Source organism: Oncorhynchus clarkii, chromosome 10 (genome assembly GCF_045791955.1).
Source record: "Oncorhynchus clarkii lewisi isolate Uvic-CL-2024 chromosome 10, UVic_Ocla_1.0, whole genome shotgun sequence".
NCBI lineage: Eukaryota > Metazoa > Chordata > Actinopteri > Salmoniformes > Salmonidae > Oncorhynchus > Oncorhynchus clarkii.
This window is the reverse complement of record NC_092156.1, coordinates 47,270,211-47,288,143: the sequence shown is the minus strand read 5'-3', so window position 1 is coordinate 47,288,143 and position 17,933 is coordinate 47,270,211. Positions and strand designations below refer to the sequence as shown.

Here is a 17,933-nt window from a genome sequence, read left to right as displayed (position 1 = left end):
ATTTTTAGCATAGTGAAAACTAAGTACATGTTTATTTTCTTTCTTTCAGGACTGATGGAATGTCCGCTAACAAGTATTTTTTCATGTTTGTCAAGGATTCTATATATCTCCCTTTGAAAGGGCTTCCTGAGGCAGGTGCCTTGGGAGAGCAGTTAAAAGTGCCTTTATCCAGCTGTTAAGTAACCTAAAACATTAATCAAGGCCTGGCCATTTTGTTTGTGTTACCCTATGATTTTTGACACTCACATGCCAGCACCCACAAACAACCCACCTGTTAATTAATATTTGTTAGTGGTTAATACTCTGTTTGATTTAGAAGTGTGAGGTATTTTTTGTTTGTTTTAGTGGGATTTTCACGGTTTAGAAAGAATGTTGTACACACATGAAAGTTTCTATTGTCAGAGTTTTGGTTGCACACATGTCAATTCTCTTGATTAGAAGAAATGTACTGAATAACCCAATGTAAACCTGATACACAAAATGTTTGAAATATCTTTAAATAATGTCTGAGGTACAGGAAAAATAACACTCACTTAATAGGGCTGACTGACCTCGGACCTCAGTTCTGACTTCCTGGTGAGGCCTGATCTCCCTTACTAGGAAGATAGGAGATTTTGTTTATGGGCTATGTAAAAACAAATAATTAAGAAGAATTTTATCATTTATCAATAGTCCTTTGTGTGATTCAGACCACGAGAAGCTGTCTCTAGTCTATTTTACCATTACCTTATGCGATGCAGTTATTGATTTTTGAAGTTATCAAGAGATAATACAAGTTGTATTGGTATCTAGATGAATGGAAAATAATTTGGTCGATGAACAGTGTGATCCTCAACACCCCCTTTAACCGGCTGAAATTTGTGAAAATGGTGTTCAGTATGGTCCTTCACCACTTCTACCGTGAGACCTGAGTCCAAGCCAGCAACCTGTACACAGCAGTCGACGCGCTATCAACTGCCTTTTCTCCCATGTTTTTTCTCTCAGGAGCGACATGTGGTGCACGTGAGCATGGAGAGAGATCCAGTCCAAACTTCTCTCATGCTGCTGGTGTCCTGGTAGGAAAATGGACAAGGACATAATGAACTGTAAAGGACAGTGGCGGCTCAGGTGAGAGACATTATCAAGGGCCATCCACTTTGAACATGTGCCATTAAAAAGGACAAACTGAAACACTATCTGAAGAAGAACATGAAGAAACGTCAGGAAAGGAAGAATGAGTGCCCGTAATTGATTTAGGCTTGTCCAAAATGGTTTATTTGGGTTGATTGTGGAGGTTTGCACACTGCAAAATGTTGTGATTTAGACTAACAATGCATTGAAATACCAATCTGTCATTACCACGAGTGATGAGAAAAGTGAGGGTCTTAAATTAAAGTGACAGAACCAACGTGACGCATTAAGGACTGTCATTCTAAATTTGGGTTGGATAATATATCAATAATTCTGATTCTGATTTGGAAAGGCAAAACTTCTAGAGACAGAGCTGTGCCCTAAAAACGTGAGGAGAGACACTAGATTGTTACAAGGTTAGCCCAAGCTACATTCTCATTATTAGCAAGGTTGGTGTGAAATTGTTATTACGTGATCTCTTTCTCTTCCCTGTGAAATGTTATTAACATGCGATGTGCCTCTCTGGCTGATAAGATTTCAGCAGCTATCTTGTTTTCTACTCCTCCAGAGGATGGTGAAATAGTTAGATGCCAACTCTGGATGAGCCCCCCCCCCCCCCCCGTTTCCTCCGATTCTTTTCCTTTTAGCAAGTTGAGAGTGAGGTCATCTAAACCCTTAACCTGTTTACATTATGTGGAACACTGAACTGGTGAGCAAGTTAAACAACTGGGTTTTATGTTTTGACTAGGTGGATGTCCCAGGGACAGTTCGTGAAAACATAGGTCAACGCAACCCAAGTGTGGAAAGAAATATGGAAACAATGGTTAACATCAAGATATTTATTCACCTCTGAATCTACAGATCCGTTGTGTATTTTGGATACTCACTCCCATTAATAAAGTACAACCTTTATTAAGATTATAGTATTACCATACTAAGTGGATTGTACAACGCAGAATGAAGGTCTTGAAATGATGAAGTGTCTGTTTTGTTTTTGTGTTGATTTCCCTTACTTTCATAGAGTATAGAATATTTTGATATAGAAGCTAAAATGTAAATGCTTACGTTAAAATTGAATGGTTATCACACATAAGAGGATGGAATGTAATGGGAATTTTAACGTTTGCTTTTCTTACAACCAATTTCTGTGTTCTATTCATGTGCTGTTCTAATAACAATTTTCTGTGTTCTTGCAAGTGGCTGACTGACAAATCACACCTATCAGTAGCTGCAATTTGGCAGTACGCCCAAATGTTATTTTGAGAACAAACAACCGTGTTTTGAGAACAAATGAAAGATATCTCAGTTTCAAGATCTCAGCTTAGAGTGGAGAAGCCTCGTGAGGTGTTGGTCTGTCACATGTTATGAAACAGTATTGGTCGGTCACATGAATGAAACAACATGGTAATGATTAATTGATTATGCTAAATCATGCAAATATAACTTGTCTGTGTATAGCCCGTACATAGGACAACTGCTGTGACTGTCCCAGGGGAGCTTCTGACAGACGTGTACTATGGTGCATTGAGTTGGTTGGAACCTTTCCAGCACGCTGACAATAAACAATGATTCATTTAAGATTGACTTCGAGTGTCCCTGTGTAAGAATTTTCCACAACATTTAGGGTGGCAGGGTAGGCTAGTGGTTAGAGCATTGGACTAGTAACCAGAAAGGTTGGAAGTTCACATCCCAAGTATGTCGTTCTACCCCTGAACAGGTAGTTAATCCACTGTTCCTAGGCTGCCATTGAAAATAAGAATTTGTTCTTAACTGACATGCCTAGTAAAATTACAATTCCCAACACTTCAGGGCCAGTAGAGGTGAGGTGGCACCATTCACTTTCAGTCCCTTCACCAAAACTCACAATTTGCTTAAACCTGCCAATGACGTATTGGCATCAGTCTTTACTATGACAACTCAAGATGGCACGACCCATACCACTAAAAAACATTTCCTAAAAATAGCGATGTTTCTATGTTAAATGCACATGTTTAGTGGATTGAATACATATCTTTGCTTAGCTTTAGTTCCTAGTCTTTCCATTCCACTTTTAAGTAACATTCTGTCTTATGTAACCATACCAAACATAATATCATACTAATTTGAGTGTTCCGGATGTACTTTTACTATGTTACATCTAGTCTATGAGAACAGGCTGAGTGATGTCTTGCTTGAGGTAATGTTAAAGTTAGCTTAAAGGTTTGAGTTAGCTAACTAGCTTAACTTACTGTATTTATCTCGACGTAAGACATGACCAGTACAATATTGCTCAATTAATATTGCAATGATGTCCTATGATGCAATTGTTGTTTTTTACAGCAGTGGTTATGGCTACAGGAGCAATGGAGAAAACTTGACTATCATAAAGAGTTCTGCTTCAAAGGTCCCCTTTGTGCTAGGCTGAAGATATTATCTTCAACCTCTGTAATGTCTTCAGCTTTGACATTTACATAATAATGGTGGCATATACAGTATTCACGAAGAATATCACAAAAAATGTATCATGAGTTTGGTTGAACTGTCTATCCCATCATATAACCCAGAATATAAGATTGCCTTCAAAAGACGGAAGTCTGACATGTCTTTAATTAAACTTGTCTGAGTATGACTTCTCCTCTACTTTTGGAAACACAATGATTTCTCTGTATAAACTAAACAAAAAAAATAAACATGCCAACCCCCCCTGTCCTGGGAAGTCCTATAAGGAAACTTCTGACCTGGAAAACTACTAACCATAATCTAAACGTGACACTAACCTTAATCCTAACACTCATTTTAGCACATTTTTAAACTAAATACCATTTTGCAGGTCAGGAGTGTCCGTATAGTCCCCACCCCCCCTGTCCTGTCCCGTCCTGTCCCCGGTCCCGGACCTTCGACCAGATCCTGATGCTGCTTTGGTGTTTGTAGATCCGACTGACAATACCATATGTATGCACTATGGCCAACACAGAAGGGATACAGCGAAAAGGGTATGCTTTCTCAGCCCTAGTAAAGAACACGTTTTCATCTTAAAATTCAGTCAATGAGTTCCTCAGCCCTAGTAAAGAACACACTTTCATCTTAAAATTCAGTTAACGAGTTTGAGTTTATTATCAGCACCAGCAAAGAACACACTTTCTTCTTCGAATTCAGTTAATGAACACACTTTCATTGATAACTACAGTTCAGCAAACTATTTTTTCGGACACATGATCATGTTCAGTGCCAGAACGACATAATCACATGATCATGAAACTTTGTTAAGAACGCACACCTTCATCGCTGTCTCTATTTGTCTAAAAACTTAAGTGGTGCATAATCTTGTGTGTCATCCCCCAGATGCTTCTTCAGAAATGGCACAACTTTAAAAAGGTTGATGTGGAAATCTCTGGAGTCATCGCTAGACTCCTGTTGGATGTCGTTGTCACCATCAGGGCACAGATTTTTGGTGCCCCAGCTGATCAATCCAACCTTTGAAGAATGGAAGCGGTGTCAGTACTAATTCATGTACATCAACTGTAGATTACAGGAGACCCCAGAGGTTTACAAATACATTTTGCATAAATAAATATGTAAAATCCCATGTACACAAAAGGATAGAGCAAAAAGTACGAGGCAAATGCACAGAAAGTTGCCACTTTCTTACTGCTCGCCTCTGTAGGTGGTGTCTAGTGCCGATGTATCTGCTGTAAATAAGTGTCTCTAACCTGGATTGTGCGATAATCATCATAGTTCTTAAACAGAGCACCACCGGAGTCACCTGTGTACACACACACACACACACAAACACACACACAATGAAGTGGTAACGTAAGACGAAGTAATGGGACCCTTTTCTTTTAGGAAATTACAACACTACTGTTTTAAAACTAGAGATTTTCTCAATCCATTGATTTTTTAAATATTTTTTTTTACAAACTTAGACAGTGAGTGCATCACACAATGTTCCATTATGTATTAAACATACCTTTGCAGGCAACATGATCTCTAGTAGGTTGACGACCACCCGAGCACAGGAAGTTTTCAGTGACAACATCCTTCAGATTATCTGATGTTATGCCATCTACCTTAGTAGCCAATTCAATACAATTCGCCCTCTGCACGAGAGAGAAAAATGAGAGAGAGAGGGACACATACACTGCCGTTCAAGAGTTTGGGGTCACAGAGATGTCCTTGTTTTTGAAAGAAAATAACAAAAAAAAATTCCCAACGTGCCATTGGAACACAGGAGTGATGGTTGCTGATAATGGGCCTCTGTACGCCTATGTAGATATTCCATTGAAAAATCAGCCGTTTCCAGCTACAATAGTCATTTACAACATTAACAATGTCTACACTGTATTTCTGATCAATTTTATGTTATTTTAATGGACCAAAAATGTGCTTTTCTTCCAAAAACAGGGAAATTTTTAAGTGACCCGTTGGTGGGTCTGTCTGTGTGGTCAGACATCATACAAGCACTCACCTGATCCAGGAGCTTAAGTTTGGCATCGCTCCGCTTATCATTATTGTTTACCCTGTCCTTATCATGTGACATGAAACTGACTTCTTCAATTGGATTTTTTAACAAGAGCTCTTCTGCAAGGAGAGAAATACATGAGACGAGGTAACATACGGTGCCTAATTGAACCTTTCTATATCAGGCTGTGTGCATCTTGATGGATAGGCTGTGTGCTGTAATTGCACCTTGTTGCTTGCAGGTGATTTCCTCTCCCGACAATCTTAAAGCACCACTTGTTTCCTTGGTGCAAGGTATGCAAATCGGTCTGAGGAAGACAGTAAAGTAAGAACTCATGAAAGAAACTGTGTTTCACACATTACTCCAAACAGCTGGATTACTTAGATTAAGATACATAAAAAAAATAAACTTCATCACTGTGTTCATTCTTGTTCCTTCTGCATCATAACACATAGAGGTCAAATGATTGTCTCCCTTGGTAAAGATGAGCAAAAAAAAGACTATAAAATAAATGATACCAATTCTGAGCTATATTGTATGCAATTTGTGTGAACATCATTTTCTACTAATACATTTGCTCAGAGAAATAGATTTTGTTCAACAAGTAAATCTCAAAAAGCTAACCAAGTTGGTCTAAGATCCCTCCCAATGTACCCCCAATCTCATAAAACATTTTAGAAAAAGGCCCAGTGTCGTTATCCTCACAAGAGGAGGGTGCTGGAGTATTGTAAACAGGGGTGCCAATAATTTATACCCCCATCGTTAAAAAAACAAACAAACATATATATTACTTATTTTCCAACAAAATCTATTTCTCTGAGCAATTGTTTTAGTAAAAAATAATTTCCCAATGTATTTTAGCTCAGTATTTGTAGGATTTGTTTCATTGTCTTTTTTGCTCGTCTTTATCAAGGGTGCCACCTGACCGTATGTGTCTTACCTTATGTTGATAGAGATATCCACATCATTCTTCAGTTCGATGAGAGCTACGTCATAATCATAGAACTCCTTTACCCCCTCTTTCTCTTTGGCTTTGATATCATAATTAGGGTGTAATATTAGGCGTGATCCTGTTAGAACTGTTAGGGGACAGGACCGGAGTATACATTAGCAAACCTATTTCCTAGAATAGTTGTGGCATCCTGACATATATTCTGGCAATGACGATAAACACATGAAAAAACAAGTTGTACTAGTTTAAAAAAAAACTTTGGGTGTAAGTGGAAATGTTTTTGGAGGAGTGGCTGGTTGCACCTTCATTTTTGCCAATCGTAATCTTGATTTTATCTGCTGTGTCTGTGAACCTGAAGCAGTGAGCAGCAGTCAAGATGAAGCGGGGAGTGACCAGAGACCCCATGCATTTACCATAACGTCCATCCTCATGCTGACGGGATCAGGAGAGAGAGGTTGAACATAAATACCGTCAATGACAACATGCAAGCATTTGCATCAATATCTCATTTAAAAAGGTCAACAATATGTCAATCTTGGTGTGCACTGGGATGGGACAGGATACAGTCTGGGAGGTTTGTCAGCCATAATGTCGTTTATCACTCTCCCAATGCACAAACAACCCAAGAAATTGCATTGCAGGAACACACCACGAGTGATGCTTGAATTCCAGCCTAAAATGAAAGGCGAGATCTGCTGGCTAGCTATCCAATTCATTTCTAATTGGAATTCAAACTAATTTAGTACAGCTGTCATGTATTGCATTGGTAATGATACCTTAACACAGTGCACGGCACACTAAATCAAATATGATCATGAAGAAAGGCCACTGGTGCATTGATGAATAATCAAGCATTACAAATAGTTTCCATTTAGAAAAATGAGGCATGAGTAATTACCGGGATGCCAATCCTTGCCATCCAGGGATATCTTACACGTATGGTGTCTGCGGTGTCACGATCGTAGTTTCTATGGAGCCCGCATAGACCCACAACCTTGCTCTCATCTACATAGAGGAGAGAGGTGGCTCAACACACTGACACAAAGACACTCAAATATAGCACTCTCTGAGGGAACAAAGTCCATGCAGAGACACACTGCCATATTTGCTGATCAAATTAGAAGGACTCACCAATTATTTTATCAAAGGTTTCTTCCAATTCTGTACCATCCTTTAGTTTAAAGTAGTGGTCCTCATTATCCCGTTTTGTCACAAGTGGCTGGATATCTTCATCAAAGATCTCCCTTCCAACACCAAAAACATAGATATCTAAAAAAACAAAAAACAAGAGGAAGTACCCAAAACATTAGGCATTAGATGAATCAAGAACATTCACATACTTAGGTAATAGACCTAGGAGTTCTGGTTCTGTTGGCATATTGAAACGTGTGGCTTTCTTTTGCAAAATAACTATGAATTAACGGACATGCTGAGCAGACCGCACGCCATGTGTGCACGAGTGCTGCAAAAATGTTACTCAATCATTTCATCCAAACTGCTGCTTGCAGCCAGGCCCTATACTATAACTTGGTTCTAATAAAGAAGATTGGCCAATGTTCTCTCTAAGCTGCACGCCTGCGTGGACGCACCGTAGCCCCGAGACTGCCATGCATGCAGAAGAAATATCAGCCCACAGAGAGAAGCACGAGATTGAACTCCACTCAACTTTCTAAAGCAGTGGTCACCAACCGGTCGTCGCAATCGACTGGTTGATCTCCAAGGCATTCTTGGTTGGTCACCAAAAACAAACAACGATAAAGCCTTGTGTTCCTATTTGTTTAAAAAGAAATCTCAGGCTGTTGGTGGTAGGTGCACCCGATTCAGCAGCACTGTATTCTGGGTAGGCAAACTTGTGCCATTTTGAACTATTTCATGTGTCTGAAGGTACAAAATCTGCTGGCCCAGAGAGCAAATCAAATGCACTATAGTCCTACAGCTGGCCAATCGGATGGCTCAGATTACAATGCCTGCAGTAAAGTAGCAGGCATAAAAAGAAAGCTACAGCAAAGTTGATAATATGAGATTTCAAAATGTTTAAAACCAAGACTAGAGAGAGAGACTGTCAACGAATACAGCAAAGAGATTCTGTTTTTACGAGTGAGTTCATGTTTAAGTTCTTACTCAGCACTGTCAACACATTTTATTCAATCACTTTTATAAGTATTTCCACTCGGCGCTACAACAAGCACTGCAGCAGTAATGAATGAGAAGGAAAGTGTATCTATAAGCTTACGTTGTTGATATTATTAGCGCCTTGGGTATTTCTTCGTATTGAGGAAAATGTCACTTTCTCTGTTCATAGGAGTAACATGAATTTGCACTGAGGCAGAAATAATGCAGTGCCACTCGAGTTTCGGCATCCGCTGGAGGACGGTGTCCCCTTTTGGTCAGTGGAGGAAAGGGAGAGAAGAGGGATGTTGAGAGGCTTTTTGGTCAGTGGAGGAAAGGGAGAGAAGAGGGATGTTGAGAGGCTTTTTGGTCAGTGGAGGAAAGGGAGAGAAGAGGGATATTGAGAGAGGCTTTTTGGTCAGTGGAGGAAAGGGAGAGAAGAGGGATGTTGAGAGAGGCGGACCCTCAGTCTGCTGCTCTCTCCCTCCACTGAGCCTGACAGTCAGATGGAGGCACCATCAGCCCAGAAAATAACAAATAAAAAGCTAATTATTTAAATGTAAGCTCACTCACCTCTGCCTCACAAGTAACACAACGTATCTATTACCGGTGTGATCAAATAGCCTACCTCAAATGTTAATATCTAAAAAAAAAAAAATTTTTTTTTTTTTAAAAAGGAATGGTGCTGGAATAGCGGAGGCAGTGCTCCTGTCGTCTTTGTGCTGCCTTGCTGCAACTCCATGGTTCTAAATCAGTCGTTATTTATTTAGTAAACTGTCAAAAACATGAACTTGCTCGACCATGCTGCAATATTTGCTTTGTGGACTTCACCGGACAGATGTTGATGAAACAAACATACGTGCAGTTGAATTTATTCCGCCACTGTGTGACAGTTGTCTTTTTTCTTGTCACGGTCTTATTGTATAACACGGTGGTGTATGAACGAAGAGGTTCTAGAGCAATTATACAACATATGTTGTAATATGGCTTTTTTTACTTGAAAGAATTTGGAAATGCTGTTAACCGTGTTAGAGCGTTCTCAAGAAACCCTCTTTTCAGACCAGGTAGCTACTACTCTTTCGAAAGTCAAGACAGAACATAATTTACTGATAAGACAGAGCAGAATTTGCCATCCATTGAGTAAGACTCAACCATTTCTCCATTACTGCATAGCCAGTTGTTTACCGGCCAACAGGCTATGCAGTAATGATCAATTAACTGATAAAGCAACTATTAAATCTGAAACAGGGGAATTACTATAAGATTGCTCCAAGATTCTCTCACTTCTATAAAGAACTGTACACTGCTGATTGTAAATCTACACCAAGCCAGACTAAGTCCTTTCTAAAAGGAAGCCACCTCGCCGGGAGCCCAAATCTCTCTCAATGAACTCCAAAAGGCATTGGATAGCATGAATAAAGGCACATTTCCTGAACGGGATGGTATTCCTCCTTAGGTCTATTTAACATTTTGGAATCAATTAGGTCGACTATTGCGCTAAATGATTAATACAGCTATTCACAAAAGTTAATTTGGGAGAAATGTGAACACATCACTAATTTAGCTTCTATTAAAAAAAGGTAGGGATTCCCCCAGTGTTCTCACTAACTCCATCAGAAACAACAGCTCCTTGGGTTGTATTATCTCTCCATGCAGAAAAAGCTTTTGATAGACTAGAATGGACACATCTCTTGTCTGTCTTGAAACGGAAATCGTCACTAATTGATGATTCAAATATGCCAATCCCTCAATGGGTTTTGTACCTGTAACCCCCCCCCCCCTCCACACACACATTTTTTTTATTCTACAAAACGAAATAATAAGTTGTTCCCCCAAAAAAGATATACTTGAGATGGTAGCCGGCTCGAATGGATTTGAATATTGTACAGTGCCACAAACCATTGATGTTTGGATCATCCTTCTCAAGCCAACTGTTGTGTGCATGATGTAGACCTGGGTCAGTCTATAGTTAGAAAGACAACCTGTATACAGGGAATGAATAGTTAAGACTAGAAGGTCAAGTTGTCGTTGAATGCGGTTCTGTCCTTCGGCTGTTCTCGTCTATTAATGTTCTTCTATTATGTCATGCTTCACGCTTTGTGTGGACCCCCAGGAAGAGTAGCTGCTGCTTTAGGAACAGCTAATGGGGGGATCCTAATAAAATACCAATGTCATGACAACACAAATGACTTTGACCTCACCAAGATATTTATCCCTTTCTTCCTTTTGATTCATGTAGACCATTTCCCTGACTTTGGCCACTGTGTCGTCTGGCCTACCCCCCATGTTGAAAGCACCTGCAAGAAAAGACAGTCAAGAGATTATTACTGAGCTGACCAAAACGCTGAACAGAAGCTTTAAAAAAAAAAAGGATACAAAAAAAAGCTGCAATCAATAATGCAAGTCAAATACTTTCCAAACAAATACTATACATAGACAAGTAGTACTACAGTACAGTACCATCTGTGAAAAATATGAGGACATGGTGGACCTCTTTGAATAAAGTTTCATTCCGTTGTTTTTGGATAGCCATGCGTTCCAGGATGGTTTTAAAAGCAAGGTTGAGATTGGTCCCAACATTTTGTCTATCTGTGAAAAAGTACACACACCCAAACACACGCACGCACGCACGCACACACACGCACACGCACACACACACACACACACTATTTGTCAAGTTTATGGATAACTGGTTGAGTGTATAGTTTGGGCAATGATGATGATGTAAATACATGCAAGGTCAATCTTTGCTCACCTCCATAATTAAAGTTGTCCAAGTCACCCAAGACATCTTCAAGTTTTTTTCTTTTTTCTCCCAAAAAATCCAATATGTTGACAACTTCGAATACGTCGGATGCGAAGAAAAGGATTTCGTAATTTGGGCTGACTGCGAAGGAGCTGACCTGTGAAAGCACAAGGTGCAGGACAGAATTACATTTAGACGTGTGTCAAAGAATGTGAGTGGAAAACTGTGGTGAACAATAACTGAAGGCCTAGTGTCAGTCATTTTTGTGTTATGTGCCTACATTAAGGGTTAAGAAGACATGCTCTGGAACTTTTGCGAATACTGAGTATGTTTTAAACCTCCCACTTTGGGCTGGATGTGTCAATGTGTAGTTCATAAATACATCATCTATGAGCAGAATTACTGTTTCACCTCAAATTCGCCACAAAATAACTGTTTTTCTGGAAGCTGTGCTGTGCCATTTTGCCTACATTTTCCTCACGTGGGCCAGCCCAATTTGAGTTCAAACAATAAGCTTCAGCCCCTCGCCATATATAGTGCATTCGTAAAGTATTCAGACCTCTTGACATTTTCCACATTTTGTTACGTTACAACCTAATCCTAAAATGGATTAAATACATTTTTCAACTCATCAATCTACACACAATACCCCATAACAACAAAGCGAAAACAGTTTTTGGGACATTTTTGCAAATGTATTAAAAATAGAAAACAGAAATACCTTATTTACATAAGTATTCAGACCCTTTGCTATGAGACTCGAAATTGAGCTCAGGTGCATCCTGTTTCCATTGATCATCCTTGAGATGTGTCTACAACTTGATTGGAGTCCACCTGTGGTAAATTCAATTGATTGGACATGATTTGGAAAGTCACACATCTGTCTATATAAGGTCCCACAGTTAACAATGCATGTAAGAGTAAAAACCGAGGCACAGATCTGGGGAAGGGTACCAAAACATATTTGCAGCATTGAAGGTCCCCAAGAACACAGTGGCCTCCATCATTCTTAAATGGAAGAAGTTTAGAACCACCAAGACTCTTCCTAGAGCTGGCCGCCTTGCCAAACTGAGCTGAACAAGAACCCAAATGGTCACTCTGACAGAGCTCCAGTGTCACGTTCGTGAGGAGAGACGGACCAAGGCGCAGCGAATGTTGAGTTCCACATATTTATTAGAAAGTGAAACTTTCTAATAAAAACAAAACAAAACAATAAATCAAATAAACTAACAACGAAACGTGAATACGTGGTGCACGTGCACAAAACACAAAATAATATCCCACAAAACAGGTGAGAACAGGGAACCCTTAAGTATGATCCCCAATTAGAGACAACGATAATCACCTGCCTCTAATTGGGAACCATACTCAATCCCAAAACATAGAAACAAAATGACTAGAACACCTCCCTAGTCACGCTCTGACCTAAACACCATAGAGAACCAAGGGCTCTCTATGGTCAGGGCGTGACATCAAGAGGTCCTCTGTGGAGATGGGAGAACCTTCCAGAAGGACAACCATCTCTGCAATACTCCACTAATCAGGCCTTTATCGTAGACTAGCCAGACGAAAGCCACTCCTCAGTAACAGACACCTAAAGATTGCTTGGAGTTTGACAAAAGGCACCTAAAGGCTCTCAGACAATGAGAAACAAGATTATCTGGTCTGATGAAACCAAGATTGAACCCTTTGGCCTGAATGCCAAGTGTCACGTCTGGAAGAAACCTGGCACCATCCCTATGGTGAAGCATGGTGGTGGCGGCATCATGCTGTGGGGATGTTTTTCAGTTGCAGGGACTGGGAGACTAGTCAGGATCGAGGGAAAGATGAACAGAGCAAAGTAAAGAGAGATCCTTAATGAAAACCTGCTCCAGAGTGCTCAGGACCTCAGACTGGGGTGAAGGTTTACCTTCCAACAGGACAACAACCCTAAGCACACAGCCAAGACAACGCAGGAGTCTCTGAATGTCCTAGAGTGGCCCAGATAAAGCCCGGACTTGAACCCGATCCAACACCTCTGGGGAGACCTGAAAATGGCTGTGCAGCGACATTCCCCATCCAACCTGACAGAGCTTGAGAGGATGTTCAGAGACGAATGGGAGAACCACCCCAAGTTTGTAGCGTCAGGTGTGCCAAGCTTGTAGCGTCATACCCAAGAAGACTCGAGGATGTAATCACTGCCAACTGTGCTTCAACATAGTACTGAGTAAAGGGTCTGAATACCTATGTAAATGTGATATTTCAGATTTGATTTTTAATAGATTTACAAAAATGTCTTTAAAAAAAAATTACATTTGCTTTATCATTATGTGGTATTGTGTGTATATTGATGAGAAAAGTGACAGCTAGCAAGTGTACACACAGCAGAGCGAGAAAAAGAGAGAAAGCAATGACATGGTGCACATATCTGCACATATGTGACGTAGTACGCATTTTTCGGGGACCAAAAAAAAAGTATACAAGTATACAAAAGTACCAGGGAATCTCTTTAAGGGATCCCCTGCTACGACCTAATTTATTTAGCAACCACATAACATACACTACATGACCAAAGATATGTAGGCACATGCTCATTGAACAAATCTCAATCCAAAATTATGGGCATTAATATGGAGTTGGTCCCCCCCCCCTCCATTGCTGCTATAATAGCCTCCACTCTTCTGGGAAGGCTTTACACTATGCTGTAACATTGCTGCGGGGACTTGCTTCCATTCAGCCACAAGAACATTAGTGAGGTCTGGCACTAATGTTGGGTGATTAGGCCTGGCTCGCAGTTGGCATTCCAATTCATTCCAAAGGTGTTCGATGGGCTCTGTGCAGGCCAGTCAAGTTCTTCCATACCAATCTCAACAAACCATTTTTGTATGGAGCTCGCTTTATGTACGGGGGCATTGTCATGCTGAAACAGGAAAGGGCCTTACCCAAACTGTTGCCACAAAGTTGGAAGCACAGAGCCGTCTAGAATGTCATTGTATGCTGTAGTGTTAAGATTTCCCGTCACTGGAACTAAGGGGCCTTGCCCGAACCATGAAAAACAGCTCCAAACCATTATTCCTTCTCCACCAAATGTAACAGTTGGCACTGTGCATTGGGGTAGGTAGCGACAAACCCAGATTTGTCTGTCGGACTGCCAGATGGCGAAGCGTGATTCATCACTCCAAAGAACGCGTTTCCACTGCTCCAGAGTCCATTGGCAGCGAGCTTTACACCACTCCAGCCGATGCTTGGCATTGCGCATGGTGATCTTAGGCTTGTGTGCGGCTGCTCAGCCATGGAAACCCATTTCTTGAAGCTTCCGATGAACAGTTATTGTGCTGACGCTGCTTCCAGAGGCAGTTTTTAACTCGTAGTGAGCGTTGCAACTGAGGACAGAACATTTTTACACGCTATGCACTTCAGCAGTCAGCGGTCCGGTTCTGTGAGCTTGTATTGCCTACCACTTCGCGACTGAGCTGTTGTTGCTCCTAGACATTTCCACTTCACAATAACAGCACTTACAGTTGAACGGGGCAGCTCTAGCAGGACAGAAATTTGACGAACTGACTTGTTGGAAAGGTGGCATACCTATGACAGTGCCACGTTGAAATTCATTGAGCTCTTCAGTAAGGCCCTTCTACTGCCAATGATTGTCTATGGAGATTGCATGAAAGTGTGCTCGATTTTATACACCTGTCAGCAACAGTGATGGCTGAAATAGCCGAATGCATTTACATATAGTTGTACCTTGTGAGTACCTGTGAACATACCTTTGTGATAAGTTTCTTGACAGCATTTCTTGCTTTGTTAAACTGATCCTCCTCAATGCTGTCAGAGATGTCCATAGCAATGTATATGTTAAGCTTTCCAGCTTTATCGACCGTGATCTTCTTTCCTTCCTGATCTGTGTCATCTGAAAGGCACCGGCAGGATATCTTACTTTGACAATCACCGGTGGAAGAGGATGTGTGTGAGGAATGGTGCCGCAAGGAAAATACGTGAAAGGTTTGGCAAATATGTCACACACTTATGGTGATATTGACAACAGAATAAAGACTTGATAAACATCACATATTGGTTGTTACGGAGAGACCTACCGATGGGCGCTGCCAACTGAAGGCTCTCTCTGATTGCACTGCCGAATGCCTCCGTGACCTCCAGTGCAGTGTCATACGTGTGCTTGTCTGCAAACAGAACAAAAGAACCAGACAAACCACAGGGTTAAATCTCTCTTTCTCGCAGTCTATGAAATTGGACTGTACGTGACAATCTTTAGGTATATTTGAGCTGCTTGCAAAGGTGTCATTGTCTAGGGCATCTTCATGGGTCCTTACAGTAACATTTAGGCTCAGTCCCAGTCCATTGGCCATTCTCTTGACATACACGCTCCTTTGACCCCAGCAAATGTAAGCCATCGTCACAGCGGTATGTCACTTTGTCTTCAAAGCCAAAACCTGACACAGACCTCCTAGCACCGGCCGGAATCCCAGGGTCAGCACAACGCTCTCCACCTCCTGCTGTAAGACAATGTGGGAGAATGTCAGCGGGAAACAGAGAGGGAGGGTGTGTAGAGAGGCAGAAAGGCGTGACGTACTGTGCGTAAGCTGTGAGGCTGAGCGCCATTTCTAACGGGTCAGTGTGACCAACAAAAAAAAGAGCGTCCTAAGGAGGAAGAGAGCGGCGGAGGCAGAGAGATGATATAGTTTGTTACTCACAGTCATGTCTGCAAATGGGTGTTCCCCCACTCCACTTCCCATTGGGTTGGCACACACGGGAGGATGAGCCACGTAATGTGTATCCAGTGTAGCACTCATATGTGGTCTCATTGTTGACAAAATATTGCATTTGTAAAGGAAAGACAGAACCATTTTCCAAAACCAAGGGGTTTGGGCATTCAACCACTAAAGGGGGAAAACATATGGAGGAAGCAGTGTTTAAGTAGAGTTTAGCTTATTTCAAATATTGTTTTTATTAAAAATACCAGCGCAAGGAATTGTTACTCACTCTTGCACTTTTGTACAGGCCTTTTATGGGGAGTTGGTGACCAAGTTCCACTTTTCTGACACAAGCGAGTTAAAGCTGGATAGGGATAGTACCCTTCTGGACAGTGGTATATCAGCATACTGCCATACTCAAGCTTCTTGGTAAGAGTGTAATGGCCTCCTTCCACGCCCACATTCTCCTCTTTACAGAAGACTTCACACAGAACACTGACACCTGTGAGGTCAGTGCAGGAAGATGTTCATGTATTTTACACCTAGGCATGACTGGGCCCAGGTTGGGAAACTGGCTACAATACCAGAAAATGTCAGAATTTTGTCAAATCAAAATTCTTCATAGTATACAGAAGCCGAATGGATGAAGTCAAAGGTCAAAGCTGAAGATGTTGTTGTGTGTGTGTGTGTGTGTGTGTGTGTAAGTATTTGGATTCTAATACCCCAATAATCATTGATGTTGTTCATTATGACATCCAATCATTTTTATATAATCACCCCAAACGTAAAATCCCACTTTGAATATTACCCAGTCAAAACGATCAAATACAACAAGTGGTTAAAAAAAATCCCTCTTATATATATTCATTTTGAGTACATACATGTATTTCCTTTTTCCAGCCCCCTGTTATATCATCCAGAATACAGGACAATTTGGAAAAATGTGCAACAAACGTTTCTAAAAGGTAACTGAAGACAACCGCAGTTTGAACGTAAGAGTCATGTCAGGGCACTTACCCATATAAAGAGGACATATCAGCAGCGCTGCACACAAACTCCAGCAATCAGAAAGAATCATGGTGAATCACAGGTCCAAAAGTAATACAATCTGCAAAAGAGTGTGTATTTATACACAGATGGTAGGAAGGATAAGGGGGAAGGCATGACTTTAAAAAAAAAAAAAAAAAAAGCACACTGTCACTGGTTAACCTCAAGTCAAATAAAAGATCAACGACCCACTCAACAAGAGACATACACTCACAAAAAATGTTTTGAGCCTGCGACTAACTAACAGAATTGTCTATTAAATGAAACATTATTTGTATTTTCATAAGAAACTCATCGTCGGGACTGCTTTTCTCACAACAGTGTGCACTCAAGTAAATAAAGCTAGCCTTGGCTCTGGATCTGTGTGTGAGTAATTCCTGTAATGATTTCAGGATTGTTCATTATCTCTAAATTCAGTCTGTCTGAGATACGGTTGAGGAAGTTCTCTCTTCCTCAAACTTCTGACACAACTGTGGCTAGAGGACAGTAAATAGTTATTATGTTGGAAAGATTGACCAGACTATTGAGGGTTACTGTGGGTTACAGTGTTGCAACAGCCAATACGGGGAACTGCCTTAACCCCTCAACATATATTACAAGGGCTTTGGCTGGATGATGTCACACAGAGTTGACATCTGCACATAGCACACCCCTATTCGATGTCAGAACAGCTCTCGGTCCCTATTACACTGAACAAAAAATATAAACGCAACAATGCAACAATTTCAAAGATGTTTACTGAGTTACAGTTCCTCTCAGGAAATCATCAACTGAAATAAATTCATTAGGCCCTCCTCTATGGATTTCCCGACTGGAGATGAAAAGCAACTGGCCTCA

The 17,933-nt window shown here is 40.9% G+C and overlaps 1 protein-coding gene across 1 annotated transcript; it reads right to left on the bottom strand.

Annotated features, from left to right (window-relative positions):
- Window positions 1-4,179: 4,179 nt before the first annotated feature.
- Window positions 4,180-17,587, bottom strand: LOC139418653 (complement factor B-like). The gene is made up of 19 exons (XM_071168273.1): window positions 17,311-17,587; window positions 17,067-17,157; window positions 16,339-16,551; window positions 16,050-16,235; window positions 15,669-15,851; window positions 15,432-15,518; window positions 15,105-15,247; window positions 11,368-11,515; window positions 11,073-11,201; window positions 10,814-10,909; window positions 7,635-7,772; window positions 7,402-7,508; window positions 6,806-6,935; window positions 6,492-6,630; window positions 5,779-5,858; window positions 5,558-5,670; window positions 5,060-5,189; window positions 4,800-4,852; window positions 4,180-4,563 (listed from the first exon to the last, which is right to left on the bottom strand). The coding sequence occupies exons 2-19, from the start codon at window positions 17,125-17,127 to the stop codon at window positions 4,381-4,383; spliced, it is 2,319 nt and encodes a 772-aa protein (XP_071024374.1). The 5' UTR covers window positions 17,128-17,157; window positions 17,311-17,587; the 3' UTR covers window positions 4,180-4,380.
- Between the last annotated feature and the right edge of the window lie 346 nt (window positions 17,588-17,933).